Raw genomic sequence first — 20,924 nt, 5'->3', positions numbered from 1 at the left:
GGATTTGTTGTATATTACCTTGTCCGGGTAATTGGTTAGATACCACCTGGACAAATTTCACTTTACTTCACAAAAGTGACCATTGCCAAGCGTAGTTATGCATATCGGACATGTTCCGGTTCGGTGTTTTTCAGCAGAGTTATGGCCCTTGATTCGTCAAATGTTATGATGTTTTAGCTACTTCCGTTATATAATAGGGCGGATTTCAACCAAACCTTCTAGGGGTGATCAATGCCAAGCCTAGTTATACATATCATCGACATGTTCCGGTTCAGTGATTTTCAGCAGAGTTATAGCACTTAATTTGTCATAATGTCATAATTTACTGTTTACACTACTTGCTGTTTACAGTTAGGCTGAATATGAGTGCTTAGTGAGAAACGTACTTGTGCATATTATCGTCATGTACTGATTAAATTATTTCTAGAGGAGTCATGACCCTTGATTTGTCAAACTGTTTGATCTGAGCTACTTCAGCTCTGATTAAAATCCCACTAAACTTCACAGGAATACCGCTGTCAAGCCTAGATGTGTATATCATTAGAATGTTATTGTTCGGTCATTTTCCCAGTAATTATTGCCCTTTATTTGTGGCATTTCACAATTTCTGTAAGGTAAACGGTGGGAGACATACGTTTTTCTTCAAGTTACTGCCTGAAACGCAATCGGAATTGCTGTTGTTTTATATCTGAATGGTCTGTCTTTCCACCATTTAAGTTTTGTAGATATTTTACATAAAGCAATAAATAGGGAATGAATTCAATCCCTCTTCACATCCACATGAACAATAGTGAATCTCGTCCCATTTCCTGCTTCGCCATGCTCTTAATGATGTTTCTCTTGATGCTTTGATGCTCATCTTGATTGATTGATTGATTGATTGATTGTAACATCGACACATTGATAGGTCATACGGCGACGTTCTAGCTTTTGATTTTGGGGAGGACTCCAGAGGCCCCTACATGCATTATAACCACCGCCCTTACGCCCTATGTTAGACTGCTGGACTCGGAATTCTACACTCCACACGATGTTTTGAATCCACAGCGGTGAATGGAAAGTGATTTGAATAACATAAATGACCATGTAAATAGATTTAAAGGAACCTGAATGTACAGTACACGCATGTACGTTAACTCTAGTCGTCAACATGACTACACGTCCAGAAAAAAAAATGTTTTTTTAAAAACAGATACACCCTAACTTGTCATAAGACGTTATACCCCTAGTGCGCCCTAACACAATTTACAGAGTTCTATTATACAGAGAAAAACAAGGACAAAAGACTATCAGGTGAATTACATTAAAACGATACACAGCAAGGCACCGTCGAAAAACTGGAAGTTGTCGCTAATCTGCACTATTTTACAGCGTCAATAAAAATACTCCCCAACAGGCAAATCCCCAACATGCAAAACACATCGCAAAAAAACTTGAATATACATGTAAAGAGATATTTTGTTTTCGTTTCCGTAAAAATAATACAAAACGTTAGTCAACAGTTACTTCATGATCACGGTACTAAAAGAGTTGAGCGCTTTTGGTTAATTCTAAAACGTCTCCTAAACCATTTAAGTCATCTAAATTCCAACTTAAAATATCTTCATATTCTTGACGGTTCGTACAGCCAGAGTTAATGGTAGACCCAACAAAATTGGTAATATAAGTCCCTACAATACGAATAGTAATATATTCTGAACTCTTGCTGTAGTATACATCAAATATATGATTACCATAAAATGTATATTTACCTTCCGTGAAATTTAATCTAGCTATCTACAGGAATACTTTTTATGTTGCGAAGTGATTTATTCGAGGCTGTTGTTTGAAACACAGATAATCCTCTTCACCGTGTGGTAATCTATTTAAGTAAGCAAACCTGTGACATAACAGGAAACTGTGTATTGCCTGATTTAAAGAGTTGTATGAAATAAACACCAGGGTGTGACTTTAGCATTAAGCAAGGGGTCTCGACAGCGAGCAAATATGTCAGCTCATATCGATAGAAAATATTTTACAACAATCACGTCTTTAGAAAGTGAATCGTCACAGCCTACCTCAGACTCATTTCTCTGTTACATGCTTTCGTCTTGTAAATCAAAATACATCAATTTCCTCCAGCTTTAATAGCTAACAGAATATCTTGTAAATGTACAATTAACATTGACATTCGTTAACATAATGAATAGTGATTTAATATTTGTCTTTCTAGTGTGACAATAGACAATGTCAGTTAAATCGCAAAATAACTTAATGCTGGAGCCTTCAGTAAGATTTGACGAGTAAGCAGTTTTAATACAAACTGACATAAGAAACAGACAGAAACAAAAACGGTTTTTTTTTTGTATTAACTTCTACCTGACTGATAGTAAAACTACATGACTTTTATCTGACCGTTGTTCATACCAGGTCTTTGAACTTTAACGAAATTCAAGGATACCATAAAACAGAGGAGGCACAAGCTTGTTATTTAAACCGTTGTTATCTACCCCTGTTACGACTAGCCCAATTTTCTCAAACATTTTTACGATAATATTGACCTTTGACAAATTTATTCTACTTACTTTATTGTGTAAATAAAAAACCAATATGCACTACCTGACACACTGAACAGTTAATTCAGGTATTTGATCGATTGTTTTCAGCGTATCAGGTTTCTAGTGTATGTGAAAATGATATAAAGCACTTGAGAATTTCGTTAAATATTTGGATTTAAATGGAATTATGATACTTGTATGACATTGGAGGAAATTCGTCTACCTGTTCAATTGGAAAACTGTCGTTAGCTTATTTCATTGTTGAAAATAATTTGAAATTAATGGGTAATTGACAAATATTAATCATGGTATCTTTGATTCTTCAGCTAAATATATCGGCTTCTCATTGGTAAATAATGGGACATAGTTATAATTGAATTCTTGTTCAAAGTTATCTATTCAATTTCCAGAATGAGCTAACCAGAAAGTCAAAAATGGTTGATTTAAGTACCATGTCGAACTAGAAACTTGTATTTACCTTTAGTTATTCAGTGTTATAAAAGTAAGCAGATCTGTCAGCCAGCGGCGTCTCTGTTACAAATCAATATAATATGGTACAACGTATTTTAATATCGGCTGTTGTAACTTGTCATACAGAAATTTCCTTCAACTTTTTTGTTAGGTTTAACGTCACTGTGAAAGAATTATTGGTCATACGGAAACGGTCTAGCTTTTAATGGTGGATAATTGAACCCAGGTGCCTCTCCGGCCGGTACACCGATCTTCCGTTACGACCTTAACCACTCACAGTGATGCTGAATGACTCTAGATTAGGTAATATAAATAATCTTAAAGTAATGATAATATAGATAATCTTGGTGCAATGATAATATAAATAATCTGGAGACAATGATAATATAGATAATCTTGATGCAATGATAATATAGATAATCTGGAAACAATGACAATATAGATAATCTTGATGCAATGATAATATAGATAATCTTGATGCAATGATAATATAAATAATCTGGAGACAATGACAATATAGATAATTTTGATGCAATGATAATATAGATAATCTTGATGCAATGATAATATAAATAACAATTTTGATGCAACGATAATATAGATAATCTTGATACAAAGATGATAATCTTGATGCGATGATAATATAGATAATCTTGATGCAATGATAATATAGATATCTGGAGGCAATGGCAATATAGATAATCTTGAGCAATGATAATGTAGATAATCTTGATGCAATGATAATATAAATATCTGGAGGCAATGACAATATAGATAATCTTGATGCAATGATAATATAAATAATCTTGATGCAATGATAATATAAATATCTGGAGGCATGAAATAGATAATCTGACGCAATGATAATATAGATACTTGATGCAATGAAAATATAAATATCTGGAGGCGATGACAATATAGATAATCTTGGTGCAATGATAATATAGATAATCTTGAGCATGATACATATAATTTGATGCAATGATATATAAATAACAATTTTGATGCATGATAATATAGATAATCTTGATACAAAGATGATAATCTTGATGCAATGATAATATAGATAATCTTGATGCAATGATAATATAAATAACAATTTTGATGCAATGATAATATAGATAATCTTGATGCAATGATAATATAAATAATCTGGAGACAATGACAATATAGATAATTTTGATGCAATGATAATATAGATAATCTTGATGCAATGATAATATAAATAACAATTTTGATGCAACGATAATATAGATAATCTTGATACAAAGATGATAATCTTGATGCGATGATAATATAGATAATCTTGATGCAATGATAATATAGATATCTGGAGGCAATGGCAATATAGATAATCTTGAGCAATGATAATGTAGATAATCTTGATGCAATGATAATATAAATATCTGGAGGCAATGACAATATAGATAATCTTGATGCAATGATAATATAAATAATCTTGATGCAATGATAATATAAATATCTGGAGGCAGTGACAATATAGATAATCTTGACGCAATGATAATATAGATACTCTTGATGCAATGAAAATATAAATATCTGGAGGCGATGACAATATAGATAATCTTGGTGCAATGATAATATAGATAATCTTGATGCAATGATACTATAGATAATCTTGATGCAATGATAATATAAATAACAATTTTGATGCATGATAATATAGATAATCTTGATACAAAGATGATAATCTTGATGCAATGATAATATAGATAATCTTGATGCAATGATAATATAAATAACAATTTTGATGCAATGATAATATAGATAATCTTGATACAAAGATGATAATCTTGATGCAATGATAATATAGATAATCTTGATGCAATGATAATATAGATATCTGGAGGCAATTGCAATATAGATAATCTTGAGCAATGATAATATAGATAATCTTGATGCAATGATAATATAAATATCTGGAGGCAATGACAATATAGATAATCTTGATGCAATGATAATATAAATAATCTTGATGCAATGATAATATAAATATCTGGAGGCAGTGACAATATAGATAATCTTGGTGCAATGATAATATAGATAATCTTGATGCAATGAAAATATAAATATCTGGAGGCGATGACAATATAGATAATCTTGGTGCAATGATAATATAGATAATCTTGATGCAATGATACTATAGATAATCTTGATGCAATGATAATATAAATATCTGCCATGGAGGCAATGGAAGTTTCATTAGATAAATTAATGTGGTATGGAAGACCTTACAGAGGAATTGGTGAACACATTCTGTTTAAATAATTTAGCAAAAAGACGGTATATATGCAGTTGTCTCAGTATACTTATACATGTATGCAATTAACAAAATCTAAATGATCTCATGCATATTGATTTCAAGTGAGTAAATTCTATTTTTGATGTCATAAACGACGTATTCAATATTCTGTCTTAGGTTACATGATTGGAGTATTACTTGCTATCATTTTAAAAGTAGACATATGTTGTTTAATGGTTAAGTTTTCTTCTTCGGTCTTAATAGAAGCCTTTTGAGATACTTTTGTATTTTGTAAAACACTTTTAATACATTAAAACCACAAACTGGTTTATCAGTTAGTTTAACTCCAAAGCCGAATTAAATCAAAAACTTAACACACATTTACAAATAATAAAACTTTCACCTTTAATGACATTGTCTACATGCGTGTCTTTTTAAACTTTGCTATTCATGAACTTGATAATTTAAACGTTTTCGATGGCAACCTATAAATATTTCTTTATAAGCCGTATATATAGGTCATGGTCACTCGTATATAGCCAGCCCATGGTCACTCATGTATAGCCCATGGTCACTCAGGTATAGCACATGTCCTCTTATATATAGCCCACGGTTACTCATGTATAATCCACGACCACTCCTTTACAGCTCGCCCACGGTCACTCGTAGATAGCCCACGACCATTCATGTATAGCCCTCGGGCACCCATGTATAGCACTTGACCACTTATATATAGCCCACGATCTCTCAAATCCAGCCCACGGTCACTCATGTATAATCCACGACCACTCATATACAACTCGCCCACGGTCACTCGTAGATAGCCCACGTCCACTCATATATAGCCCATGGTCACTCATAGACCGCGACTTATATAGCCCAGGGCCTCTCAGATATGCTAGTATCTTCACCGGAAGTAAAAGCTGTACCGAAGACTTTATGTGCAGCCAAAGTGTTATAGTCTGAACACTCTTGTATTTGTTCAGCTGAGTGATTCCTTTCCGCTTGTGTTATTGTGACATTGTTACACCTTCTATCTTAATTTTATATCATTTTTATATAGCAGTGAAGGCCAACTAAATACTTAAACAGTCAAACTTGAAGTGTTATATCTAATTTTATTCAACATATAGTGTTAAAGAAGAAAATTTACACAAAGATATGCTTACCTTTGTAGCATTTAATACTTAACTGGATCGTTTGTTTTCTGTCTTGGGAAAACTTAAACCAAAATTACTCTTCATTTTTACCCACCACTTCACTTTAAATGAGGGGCATAAAAGCAATAAATTACATTTTCCTCTGTTTAAACATGATTATAATGTATGTATTTTATAAATAGATAAAGTGCCTTTTCTTAAAAATGTAAAAGCCAGATACGTAAATTTAAATTGATCCCAAATGCAAATTATAATTATGATCGAATTATGATTTCTATTTACTTAGTGTGTTTGACGTTCTACCACGCTTGAAAAAAAAGAAGTAAGAAAATATTTAATCTGTATATTGGAACTACTCCAACAAGAAGTTAAACAGGGGCTCATTTATCACTTTAATGTACACAGATATAGAAAATATAGACATACTTACGCCAGGGGTCACCCAGCTTTGCAAAACTCTTTCGGAATTATACTTCAATGTAATACAAATATTACTTATTTTTAATACTTACTACGTCGCTTATTCCTTTACTGGAGAGCAATCAGATTTGGGAGGGTATTTATCATGACAGACCGTTTTCTACATGTATATTAACACCATTATAGTCAGGTTTATGGGTTGGTTGTAACCTTATCTAAACCGAACCTCAGTCACACGAATTGTACAGTGTTGAATAAGTCTATATTACAACACTTTAAAACATTTTTCAAGGACATGCGAAAGAAGTGTTAAAGCTTTACGGTAATATACTCCTGTATGTATACAAACTACTTCAACTGTATGTAGTTCTTCTATATAGCCCTTGTTACTACCCACTAGGTCACCAAAGCAAATCAGTTTTACTATCGATGACTTTAATTCCAATAAGTATAGCGGTATGACAGGTTTTAGATGAATTGAATATGACGGTTTACTTTGATTAATATTTGGATGTGCAAATAGGTTGATAGATGTTGAACATTAAGACCTGGACCGGTCGCTTGGCGTCATGGAAAGATAAGAGAATCTTTTCTTTTGAGCAAAGTGTTGACAACACAAGGGAGGATATAGCGGACTTTATAGTGTATTCATTTAGCGGAACACGATTCGTTTATACTTATTTAACAAATGTGAAAAGAAAATGAATAATCGACGTTCTGTGTAAATACCTAAAAATGCGTCCAATTGAATAGGTAGATTTACGAGGTTATAAAAGCAGTTTTAATCACCTCTTATTAACCGTGAGGTTGGATTTTCATTTAATGTTGGGAAATGAAATATGAAATCTGTCGAATGCTTCTGAGTTCCATGTGTGAATAGAATTAAATAGGCATTGCAGACAGTGTAAGAAAATTGACACTTTCAAAGGAATAAATTTTCAGGTGCGTTTAGCAGAGACGTGACTGCAATGCCAAATTTGTAAAAGTGTAACTAGTAATTGAGGAAAGATTGTAGTTGAACTCGGGCCTGAAGGAGAGATATTGCAGTCACAGGAAATTAAGTATCTAACTAGCGCAGGAAATAATTCAGTCTATCAGAAATCATTTCAGATTTTGATAAAGTACGTCTGACAAGTGCTTGGATATAAGTGCATTAGTACATGTACTATTTCACCTATCTTAAAAGTGAATAAGCACGGTTATATCATGATACTGACTATATATAATTATATGATAATTACACGAGATGATTAAGAGCGCGTTGAACTATGCTACAATAGGTTCACAATGTCATCCCTGTGATACAATGAAGTTAACTAACGGCTCACCATGACAGGTACGTTAAACATTATATCGTATTAACAACATTTAGCTATATAACTGATAACTGACTTATCGTAATGAGTTACAGGTCATTGTGGCCAATCCGATAACAAAAGTTTTAACAATTTACGTAGGTACATGTCAAGAGAAAAATCTTACTATAGTATTTATGCATTATTTAACACCAATAAACACATTACGGGCCCGATCTTCAGTTTAAAAAAACAAACGGTGTTTCAGTGCATTTTTACATCTGTTATAGATGAAACGCAATAATTTGATTTTATCACGTTATGTTATATTCCAATAAAACCATAGTTGCACCTTTACGATAGAATCACCTTAGAATCTACCATTTTTTTGTAAATATTGTATATAAATATAGAGGTGAGTATGACCTTTATCATTATTATGATATTGGTGGGAATTGTTTGTCAACAATTTCAAATTATCGAGTTTTCACTATACGTTTCCGATTGTATTTACCTGGTTGACAAAACTGTCAGAAAAAAATATTAGTTTACCATAATACTTAAGAAACAAATACTATTATCCAAAAGGAAATGTTGGTCACTTGCAGATTTTAGTCCTCGTTAATAATGCTACCACTGTCAATTTATTCTTCGGAAGATATAACAGAACAAATATATATGTTCGTCCAACATTTTTCTAACGGTGTGTCAGTGGAAAATTTCGAAAAGTGCACACTAGACAGACTTCACTGCATTTAGTTGACTATTAAATGGACTCTGCCGAAGTTTTATGTTTTGGACACACAGATTCAACTTGTTCTTTTATTGTTTATGGGAACTACGTTGGTTTCTTGTAAAACCATGAAAGTCGTACGCATATACAGAATTTTACCGCTCATTAGGCGTGATGAAAGCATTTTTTATTACTGCAGAAAACTGAATTGATGTGAACAAATGTCTTTTCATAGGTTATACATATTCAGCTTTAATGATTATATATGTTTGTTTTATTGTATTAAATCGAGGTCTTTACAAATGTAAGATCAAAGTTATCAACATGATTATCTAGATACAATGTCGGTGTTTGAATATTTAACAATTTAAGAAAATTCTACTATTTCATCAACTGGTCTGCTTGAGTTATTCGTTGACCGGTGTTCTTCAAAAACAGTATTCCCTGTGTGAGCTTATAATGTAGTCATTTTGAATAAAGATATCTCGACAGGGGCATTTATATCCAAGATAATTTTTCAGTTATAGTGTCTCAATCATGGCCTCAATTATTGAACATCAGTAAAAGTCTACCGTAATGTTCATGCTTGTACTGTGTACTTTTTGCATTGACACATTGTTAAACAACATGTCTTTAACGTATGTTGTCAATACTTGTGTGTTAGGTAGGGACATACTACCGTCATCCGACTTTAAACTGCCGCCAGAAATAAAACTGAAAGAATTAAGTGGCTGATAAACTACAATCCTTTTTACTCGGGGTATCATCGAAATGACCTGTTGAGATAAACACGAGACCGTTTTTGTATCCTTTTAAATCTCAAGTGCATATAATCAATATGTTATGATTAGCAAAATAAATATTGTGCACACAACTCGAATACATACTGAAGCACGATACAGTGATGTTATGGTCGTTTTACACTACTGAGAATAAAGACACAAAACACCACTACAAGTATGAGTGATTTTCCCTCTGCTTAGCTAGTGTTTTCTCTCATTATTATTCGTAGTGTTTAGACAAAAACGGCATTATAGCGAAAGGCAAATACACAAATATATACTACTAGTATTTTGTACATGGAACGCCAAACAATGTTCATTTTTTACTTACTTGTCAGTTAAGGTTCGGTAATATAGTCAGTTTTCATTTAATTCGTTTCAACATTTTTCAGCCCCAGACATGCATCAAATGCAAATTATTAACAGTAAATCATAATACCATCCAACTACTTGAGATAATGCCAGTATTTAGCCTAGATCATCTACTAACACTTGTAGAGATAGTTCAATGACATTTTGTTTACCATGACACTCGTTGCTGGCATGGTATGTACACCTTGATAAACCATAAATCAATGTTAAAATGATGTGCCTTTTCAATTGCTCCTTAGGCAGGTGGATTAAAAACTACGTTTCCTTGATAATCTTACATGATAAAACATTCAGTTTATAAATTGACATTTAGTCCTTAGCTGGCCATGAACTACTTCAAGTAAAAAAGACACAACCCAAAACAAAATAGATTGCCATTCTTTATGACAGCATTCTTTATGACAGCAAGAAACACCATGTCAACAGTTTCATTTAAAGCCACCTTTACATCCGTCGGCAAACATTGTCTTTACAACTGCCCTATGTCAACATTCCATTCAAAAGTTTCACTTACGGTTGTCCATGTAAACCTTTTACTCAAAACCGTTTGAATAGGTTACACATGCCGACAAATCCATTCGAACGTTTTGTGTGCTACTGCCCATGTCAAACTTTTTATGAAAACATTTCCTTTACAAATACCTATGTCACCATTCCATTCAAAAGTTATAGTTACGACCGCCAGTGTAAATTAGACGTTTTCTTAAAACGTTGGAAGTAGAGTCTCCAATTCTAAAAAATAAAGGTTTTCCATATTCAAAATATCATCAAGGTACCATGAAGTGTCACTATAAGCTTCTGCAACGTCAAATGTGATATCAGTGGTCAAACTGAGCATGAAGTCTCGTTCAGAAAAGTATGAAAAAAATAAAAATAAAAATCAGCCATGAGTTTGGCGCAGTTAGACTTAAAAACTGACAACGTCAACCAGTTCATTCAAACGTTTTCTTAGTGACTAACTATTTCACGCCCACCATTTAATTCAGAGGTTTTCAGTACGACAGACCATGTCAGTAGTTGAACATCTGTTTACGTCTCTCCTAGACGATCGTTTAATTGAAACGTCTTATAAGAAATGCCTATATTAACCAGTTCATTCAAACCTTTACTTAACGACCCTCAATACCGACAATGTCATTATAACTGGGTAGGTCCATCATGACACTTTAGAGTCTTGTTTATGGTTGGACAACTGTTTTCACTTAAATGTCTTTTTTATGAATGATCATTATGAGCCGTGTCATTCGAACGTTTTCAACTGTCTTTACCAACCATTCCATTCAAACGTTTTCTGTACGATTGGGCATGTCGTCCGTTTCATTCAAACATCTACTTAATGCATTTTTATGTGAATAGTTCAGTTTGCCTTCAACCCTATCTTCACGACTGTCCATGTTGTCAGTTCCTTTTAATGCAGTCGCTACGACAATTGATGTCAACAGTTTCATTTCAGTGTCCCTTTTTACGACTTTTCGATCAGATAAATGGGCTCAAGCATATTCCGTATGACGTTCCATGTCAAAAGTTTAATTCGACAGTCGAGTGTAAACTGTCAAACTGTCAACCGAATATAAACATCTTCTTTATGACTGTCCATGTTGGCAATCTAATTCAAACATTTTCTTTATGACTGCCCATGTTGGCAACCTAATTCAAACATTTTCTTTATGACTGCCCATGTTGGCATTTTCTTTATGACTGCCCATGTTGGCAACCTAATTCAAACATTTTCTTTATGACTGCTCATGTTGGCAATCTAACTCAAACACTTTCTTTATAACTGCCCATGTTGACAATCTAATTCAAACATTTTCTTTATAGATGTCCAGGATGGCAGTCTAAATCAAAGAATTTCTTAACGCTGTTCAAATTGGCAGTCAAATTCAAACATCTTTACTAGTTTCCATATCGGCCGTCACGTTTTGAGCGTTTTTTATGCCAACAGTTACGTTGAAACGTTTTTTACCAATGTACATGCGAACAGTTACTTTTAAACGTTTATCCAATGATGTCAATGTCAACATTTGGATCTAAACGCCTTTTCACAACATTGTATGCTAAAGGGTTCATAAAATGTTACATCTGCTCATGTTTTAAAGCAGTTTTTTTTAAACAGTTTCTTGCATTTCCTATGTCAGTAGTAGCATTTTAACATCTATTTTAGCGACTCCTTATGTCAACTTTCATTTAAAATCATATAAACTGTCCCTTTCAGTAGTTTTACTTTAACACATGTCGACAGTGGCATTCAAAGATGTTACTTGCAGTTGGATGTGTCAATGAATGTATTTAAACGCCGCTGTTGCATTGTTCACACCAACAGTTTCATATAAACACTTTGTAAACAATTGCATATGTCAACAGTTTTAATTGAAGCATCTTTATGATACAGTTCAACAGTATCATTTAAAGATTTCTATGTTGCATATCTGTTTACAATTATTTGTTACATTGTTCATATTAACAGTTTCATCTAAAAGTCTTTTTTGTACGACTGTATATGTCGACATATTCATTTAAACGTCTTTACAACAACTGTCCATGTCGCCAGTTTCATTTAAACGTCTTTACAACAACTGTCCATGTCGCCAGTTTCATTTAAACGTCTTCACAACAACTGTCCATGTCGCCAATTTCATTTAAACGTCTTTACAACAACTGTCCATGTCAGCAGTTTCATTTAAACGTCTTTACAACAACTGTCCATGTAGACAGTTTTATTCAAACGTTTTTACAACAACTGTCCATGTCAGCAGTTTCATTTAAACGTCTTTACAACAACTATGTCGACAGTTTTATTTAAACGTCTTTACAACTACTGTCCATGTCAGCAGTTTCATTAAACGTTTTCATAAATTTTGATATCAATAAAATCATTTAAAAGTCTTCGTTCATACGTCGTCATTCAACTGTTTCTTTAAACCCTGCATTCTTCATCTCATCCTGTTCAAAACCACCAAAATATATATTACGATTGATATCTACAATAACACATCTACGACAATACTCATTAACCCCTTCCACTCAGTCATTGTTCCCATCAGCCTATATACAAAGTTCTTTGACGATACCCCTTTAGGTAGGATCTTACAGTCTAAACATTCTACTGAAAGGTATTGCAAAGTTTTATCAAGTGTAATCGAACTGTCTAAATAGATCAGTGGATAATGACGTCAGCAAGATTACCCCCAAGTAGAAAATGTCCGATAATTTAACCTAGTTATTGAAGAAAGCTAATATGTACATTTGATATCAACATTTATCAACTATTAGATAACTATTTCTGCAATCATTAAAATGTGTTTTGTTTCACATAACTGAATTCATATATGAATTCAAGTGACTTAGTAATAAGATACCCAAAGCAAATGAGCAACATAATCTCGAGGTTTGTTGGCACTTGATCGTTGGTTATGATTTTATTTTTCTTGAAAATCTTTGAATCTTTGCACACTTTTTATCTTCATTACACGAGTAATCAGACGACATTCTAAATTAATATAAAAGAGGCTTTAAATAATCATGACGCATAGTTGACTGAAATGGAGCTTTCTTTGTAGCGTTATGCTGAATGCAAAAGATATATTCTCTACAAGTGTGCTTCACTTGGTTTATTTTTGTCCTTGAAAATGAATTTCACGGAACAGTTGTAGAAGCAATATATTTCATTAGTGTCGTCATCATTTACTGTTCTAAAGAAAGACTAATGTTTGCCATGACAAGTTACTGAATTTCATATCTAAACCTGTCGTTTACAATTAATGAGAAAATAGATTAATATTCTTCGACCTTTCTAAACATGAATGTGATTTTCTTTCGCGGCAGATGTAATGAAACTAGCCACCTCTGGTGTATCCATCAAATTCATCAATACCCTTTCATTTGATTCTTTGGATATAGTATTGATTCAAGTGATATATTTGAAGGAAATTAAAACAGACTTGTCAGCTACATGGAAGCATTATTAATCTTCTTCTTACGTTAGTGTGTGTAAATGAACGTCCCGCTGACGATTTTGAAAAGGATTAAGCCAACAGAACTGGAGCGATTGTAATCTAGAACCGTGATATATATTTTCTCTTGTGACCTAAACGGCTGATTAATTATGGAGTTTTGATCAGTTCGGAATTTTGTGTCAAAAGTGTTGTATTTCGTATATCATGGTTTATTTGTTTAGCTTGTCAGTGTAAGTGTAAAAGTGGGCAAGATACAGTTATTTCTTTAAAGAAAATTTATCGGCCTACTGGCATGTAAAGAACCGTTGAGAGGTCAAAGGCGGGTTTGGTATAGATTTCCGTTCGTAAACCGAATAAGCTTGCAGCATTTGTGTTAAACATGAACTTCAACTGTAAATATAACTAAAGTAAACAGCTACTGTGTTAACATTTCCTAATTTACTGTTGATTTAAGCATTTGTGGACGGAGTTCTATATTAATTCATACGTAAGATGATATATATTAAATAGTACAAAGAATTAATCTGAATTTAAAATGAAAGTGTGGCCTAACACAAAAGATATATAGTTGATATGAAAATGAACGGCGGCTTCAAAGAAACAGAAATCGAGGAAACTAAAAAGAGGCGACTGCAAATAGGTGAGATGTTTACTTAAACATATCTTAAAAAGTGAAGCTTTTTAGGTAAATTTGTTATTGAAAGTTATACTTTGAATGTTCAAAACTGATATAAGTTATAGTTGACCTCTTGAAATATTTCGTATAACTCTTAGCCGCACAAAACTGTTAATGAACAAAATATACTTTGCTGTAAAAATTTCTCTCAACATTTTCTTTGACTTAGGTTGACAAGCGATTTGAAAGACATTTTTAAGATGCCCTGTTCGTTATAAAATGTCTTGACTATCATAATGCTTCTTAACAAAAATGTTTACTTTCATCCTGCCCAATAACTATTTATTTAGAGTATATGTTCTCAATGAAATGGAGTGATAACAGATACAGTTTTCGCAGCGAGTATCGCTGAGAGAGTAATGAAAAACTCAACAAGAATTCCGCTATCTTTTTTTTTCGTATACTGCGGATAACTATGAACATTTTTATCACGAGCATAATTTTTGCAGCTCATTTAAAACAAAATTTGAAATTTGGTACATTTCCATTTAATAACTTACAAGTTTTATTTGCAATATTACATGCTTGAAGTATCATTAAACAAAATTATATATTGTATTTCAAAGGGAACGTTTTGATGTATGATACAATTGCATATATACGTTTGAATCCGGCCAAGTTTAGTTAAGTGTTTCAAATGAGGGATTTTAGTTCAGTCGGGTCGACAATAAATGATAGAATATAGATTAAGACAAAACTATTATTCCGTGTGTGTACACCCTTTGTGACCGTATCGGGTAAATAGCTGCTTTGTTTCATCTTACGTCAAACGATGATTAACATGTACTAAAGTTGGACAAAATATAAATTGTTTTGGGGTCAAGCGTCGAATTTACAATACAGCTTACGTATTAGGGATTATCTTAATCTATAAGTCTTTGGAATAAAGTATAAACCTAAAAAAGCAGGTCGAGGGTGTCAGATTTCATCTACAACTGTATATGATTATAATATACAACATATATATATATACTGAGTGTCTGTATGTATAAACTATAAACAACGGTCAACTGTAGCAGTATTTATTATTTCGGGCGGCTTAGATCCCCGCCTAAACTATTTCAAAAAAAAATCAAATTGACATTGTATTAAGAGGGGAGAAATTTGCAACTATACAATTAGGGTAGCGAAACAATATTTCTTATATCATAATTATATCATAATCTTAGCAACAAGTCTTCTGTTAAAAATTAGTGCATACGTATTTGTTTTTTAATCCATCTTTAGTTATTTGTGTGCCAAAACCTGATTTAATATTTTGCAAAGACGCAAGTTTAAATTGTTTACATATAAGATAAAATATTCGTTTTAGATGCGACCACTTGGTTTTGCTGTATCTCTGTGATTCCAGCAGGTATAAAAGTTTTTATTCCATACCTCATATTTTTATTTCGAGGTAAAGGAGATGTGAAACCAAAATATCTAGTATTTAGTTCTGTTAGCGACACATAGCCCGTTTGTTTGTTTGTTTTGGGTTAAACGCCGTTTTTCAACAGTATTTCAGTCATGTAACGGCGGGCAGTTAACCTAACCAGTGTTCCTGGATTCTGTATCAGTACAAACCTGTTCTCCGCAAGTAACTGCCAAAATCCCCACATGAATCAGAGGTGGAGGACTAATGATTTCAGACACAATTTCGATTATCAAATAGTCATGGAGAACATGCGCCCCGCCCGAGGATCGAACTCGCGACCCTGCGATCCATAGACGTCAAATGAACAAAAATACTGGAAACGTCCCGGCACAACGGATTTATAAATCACCTTACATATATTTTAATACTAACTCATGTATACATAAACATACTAAATAGAGACATTTTAATTCAAAGTGCTTAAATACGCGTTAAGTAATTCCCGTTAAAGAAATATCCTTTATTTTATACTAATGATACCAAAATAATAAAATAAATTGGAATCATTTTACTATCTGTGAAATACATCATAGACTGCAAACCGTTCCATATAAGAGACTGATATAGATATATAAAATACATGAAACGTTACAAGTAAAAAAAAATATCTAACTATATTTGCGCATGCATTTCTTTTTCATTAACTTTATTATTTGCGACATACATACCACATATAAAATAAGGCTTAGATGTAAGAATGTTTCAATTTATTATACCACAATCGAGTTCGAATTCGATGTATAAAGCTTTAATGGGGAAATTACTATCATTACATACAGCAATGTTCACGGATAAAATTGCATTACTTTCCAACCGTAGTACGTTTATAAAAAGTTTTTTATTGGTTACTGCTCATTTCAACAAAACTTTTAATCCAATGGTGCATCAAAGTACTCCCCTTCCTGAAACAACTGCTTTAAACAGGTCCTGTGCGCAAAAAAAAAAATCAGATTTAGAAAAATATTAAAACCAATCATTGATACCTGATGTTGTCTGTTCTGTTTCAGAATTGAATTCCGAGCTTGTAATCCAATATTTGAACGAGAATCCCGATTTTCTCGAAAACTACGTGCTTTCCCACGTAAACCAGGAGAGATTACAAAGATGGACAGCTTGGAAGGAGCAAGTACGTCGACAAAGACACGGAGAGAATCTCAATGGTATGTCCTGTACTTTTATACTCCCAACAAACAGATGTCGGGTACCATGTAAGAATCACTTCGCCCTCACCACTTTGCCTGACAGCATATACATTTTGTATATTAAGTTAACACTTCACATTTTCAAGAAGGTTGACTGTATATATTATGTTTAGACAGTCCCGTTTTAAAGAATTTTACTTGAATGTTATGATAACTCTCTTACCTCCTCCAGAGAAGTTATAACCATCCTCTTTGTTGTGTCTTATTCTTTTGTAATGTCTTTAATGAAAATGGCAGATCCGATATGCTCATGGTTTTGGTTCAGTTAACGTTCTACCTTACATTTTGAGAAGAAAATTCCAAACAGCACCAAATCATATAAAAAAGGGTTGTTTCCAATGGAAATTGAACAGCATATAAAACACGTTTATTACTCTACAAAACAATTGTCGGTATACTAATTTATACATTGAATTCCGGAAAACGACTGCATAAAGGGACCACACTTTCGGACAGTTCAGCGCCTTTAAAAACGCCATTTGATGCATTTGCAATAATGTCCCAGTTTACGTTACTTGGTGGAACGTAGTTTTCAGCAATTGTTTATTTTGTTTTACATGGGAATAACTTTTTTTTGATATCTTAAGTATCCATCAAATAGGACAGAATAGCAGAACATGTAATGGTCAGGTAGATTTTTGATAAAAATGCTGCTAATTTGTCAAATATTTCTGTGTTTTGAAGATATACTCCTAAATGGGGAACTTTTTTAAAGGGAGACAACTTTTTAAGAATACTATTTACGTTTGGGACAGTACGGGACAATACGGTAAAACATGTATTGGACAGAGATTGTTGGTAAAGATGTTGTTCGTTTACAAACAATTATGAGAAGTTCATAATCTCTTTTTTTATGGAATAATCATGTCTGTTCATGAATGTTAATGGCAAACTGTGCCAAACTGCATATGACGGACAAATAGAAAAAATGATAGTGCTTAAATTGAAAATTAAGAAAGTCATTTTTTTCTATTTGTCCGCCATGCGATGCATTTGCAATCAAATCTAAGGGAAACAACTATTGTAAACAAATGTGTATAATGACTGTCATGAAATAGACAATAGAGAATCAAAAACCGTGAACGAACAACATCTTTACCGACAGTCTAGTTGTTCTATACATGTTTTATCAAAATGAATTCCATTTGTAAAGAAATAGAATTAAATGTAATCTTCAAAAATCCTGAAAACGATGTTTAACGCAGTTATTTGAAAATTCAGCACAGGAGCATTGTTGCAAATGTATAAAAACAAAGATATGTAACATTTCTTTGTAAATGGTGAGTTTTTAATCTGCTGAACTGTCCAGATGTGTGGCCCCTTAATGTAATCCCCTTCAAGCACACATCAGCAAATTGACCATCGGTTTTTAGAATAATGTACCTATTTATATGCTGTTCAGCATTTTAGGTAAAAACAACTCTTTCTTTCTATGATTTCGTGAGATTCAAATTTCAAAACATTAAATATCAAATCTGGAGAATATGATGGATGTTGAAGTACTTTTACCTTAAGGTTGATGGCGACACTACTTTTATGGGCTGGAGCATTGTCATGAAAAGGAAAATGCTTTCAAACCAGTACGCGGGCGCTTTTTCTTATAGAATTTCTTGATGGAATTAAATACTTGGTTCTTGAAGAAACTGCTAGTAATAGATTTTCCTGTTTTACAAGGGATTTGCACAAATCGAGTACAGGAATTAAAGAAAGTTGTGTACGACACATTCTTGGCGCTTTGCTATTACCGGGCGATTTCTGTCAGATCGTCTTAAATGTTCAAACATATACACCCAAGTTTTATCTGCTGTTAATAGGCTAAGTTAGATAGTTTTCTACGGACGCAATTCTTAAATTGTTGAAGCAGGTTTCTGGAATATTGTTATCTATTTTCTTCTGATCAGGATCCAATAAATGCACCTTTCTAAGATTGCTTTGTCAGAATAGTGTGAACTGTTCCTTCTGAAATACCCATCCTACTACCTCCTCCCAATTTTCCAAGAGCTTTTTGAGTTATACCTCTTTATATGCATGTTGAAACTTATCATGAAAATCATGTTCTTATGTATGAAAGCGTATCAGTTACCTTTTGAAGCACCCTCGTATGATAGAGTGATTACCGCGTATTTATTTTTCACTCGCACATCACTTATTATAAACGTTGGCCATGAGACTCATGTGTCCTGCACTTACATTTCATTTTTCAGGAGAAATAATACCAGACAGAAAAGCGACGTTGTCTAAATGGAAGGTACGTGTACATTTATATTTCACAATGAAAGTAAATAATGTTCGCAATTAACAAATAATGTCAGTATCAAAATAGGGAAAATGTTCTTTTTAACAAGAGACAATACCAAAGGCCTATCAAATGAACCTAATCAACAATCGATTGTAGAAACCGTCGTGCTGTCTGTTTCTTCTGCAGAATATTGCAAGTTACCCACCCGCATATTTCAAAATTGCCTCAAGAAAGTATTACCTTTCCAGTATAGGGCATTTTAAATGAAATAATGTTTCGTTCATTTAATGTTCACGCTCAGTGTATTGTATCCGTGTCCTCTGAAAGAATAATTTAACATTTTAACAAATTAAGATCTGTCCGAATTACTCAACACAAGAAACCCTCCCAGAGAGCGCAGGTCTGTCTGAAATCATTCGTCCTCCATCTCTGATTCATGTGGGGATTTTGGCAGTTACTTGCGGAGAATAGGTCTGTACTGGTACAGAATCCAGAAACACCGGTTAGGTTAACTGCACGCCGTTACATAACTGAAATACTGTTGAAAAACGGCGTTAAACCAAACACAAACAAACAAATTAAGTAAAAGAAGATGATGCAGGCGCAATGAAAAGTTGTGGCGAAAGTCCTACATGTTGTTATGATATCAGATTTGATCAAAATTTAGATATTTCTTGAAAGCGTTTTCCAGAAGCTTTTACGGAAACTTTTTATCCCCCGCCGATGAAATCGGGAGGGGGTATTGAAATGGCGTTGTCTGTCCGTCAGTCCGTCCGTCCGTCCGCAGCCATTTCTCAGTAACTAACTGGTAGAATTTCATGAAACTTGAAATAAACATGAACCAACATACTGCGATGATGCCCGTCAAGTTATTTTTTTTTTGATTGGTCAATTTCCCTTAGAGTTATTGCCCTTGATTTAATGAAAAATGTCCGTCCACAGCCATTTCTCAGTAACTGGCAGGTAGAATTTCATCAAACTTGAAATAGACATGAACCAAGATACTGCGATGATGCCCTTCAAGTTTTTTTTTGGGATTGGTCAATTTCCCTTAGAGTTATTGCCCTTTATTGAATGAAAAATGCACAAAAATTTCCGTCCACAGCCATTTCTCAGTAACTAGCAGGTAGAATTTCATCAAACTTGAAATAAACATGAGCCAACGTACTGCAATGATGCCCGTCAAGTTTTTGTTTTGATTGGTCAATTTCCCTTAGTGTTATTGCCCTTGATTCAATGAAAAATACACGTCTGCAGCCATTTCTCAGTAACAAGTTTGGTAGAATTTCATGAAACTTGAAATAAATATGAACCAACATACTTTGATGATGCCCGTCATTTTCTTTTTTTACTGGTCAATTTTCCATACAGTTATTGCCCTTTAATTGTTTAAAAATCCACAGA

The 20,924-nt window shown here is 33.3% G+C and overlaps 1 protein-coding gene across 9 annotated transcripts in view; it reads left to right on the top strand.

Moving 5' to 3' along the window:
* Nucleotides 1–20,924, top strand: part of LOC123525271 (probable 3',5'-cyclic phosphodiesterase pde-5) — a 78,585-nt gene that overhangs the window by 21,988 nt on the left and 35,673 nt on the right. For 5 of the 9 annotated variants that reach the window (XM_045304174.2, XM_045304173.2, XM_045304177.2 and 2 more), the window contains exons 3-4: nucleotides 17,087–17,239; nucleotides 19,486–19,529. In XM_045304174.2, the coding sequence (XP_045160109.2) occupies nucleotides 17,087–17,239; nucleotides 19,486–19,529 (197 nt within the window). Of the gene's footprint in view, nucleotides 1–2,667; nucleotides 2,823–7,262; nucleotides 8,188–14,269; nucleotides 14,630–17,086; nucleotides 17,240–19,485; nucleotides 19,530–20,924 lie in introns of those variants that run through there. The other 4 variants (XM_045304181.2, XM_045304180.2, XM_045304179.2 and 1 more) reach the window with 4 other exon arrangements.

This window comes from Mercenaria mercenaria, chromosome 3 (genome assembly GCF_021730395.1).
Source record: "Mercenaria mercenaria strain notata chromosome 3, MADL_Memer_1, whole genome shotgun sequence".
Lineage (NCBI taxonomy): Eukaryota > Metazoa > Mollusca > Bivalvia > Venerida > Veneridae > Mercenaria > Mercenaria mercenaria.
The sequence above is the reverse complement of the archived record's forward strand: the minus strand, read 5'-3'. Positions and strand labels throughout refer to the sequence as shown.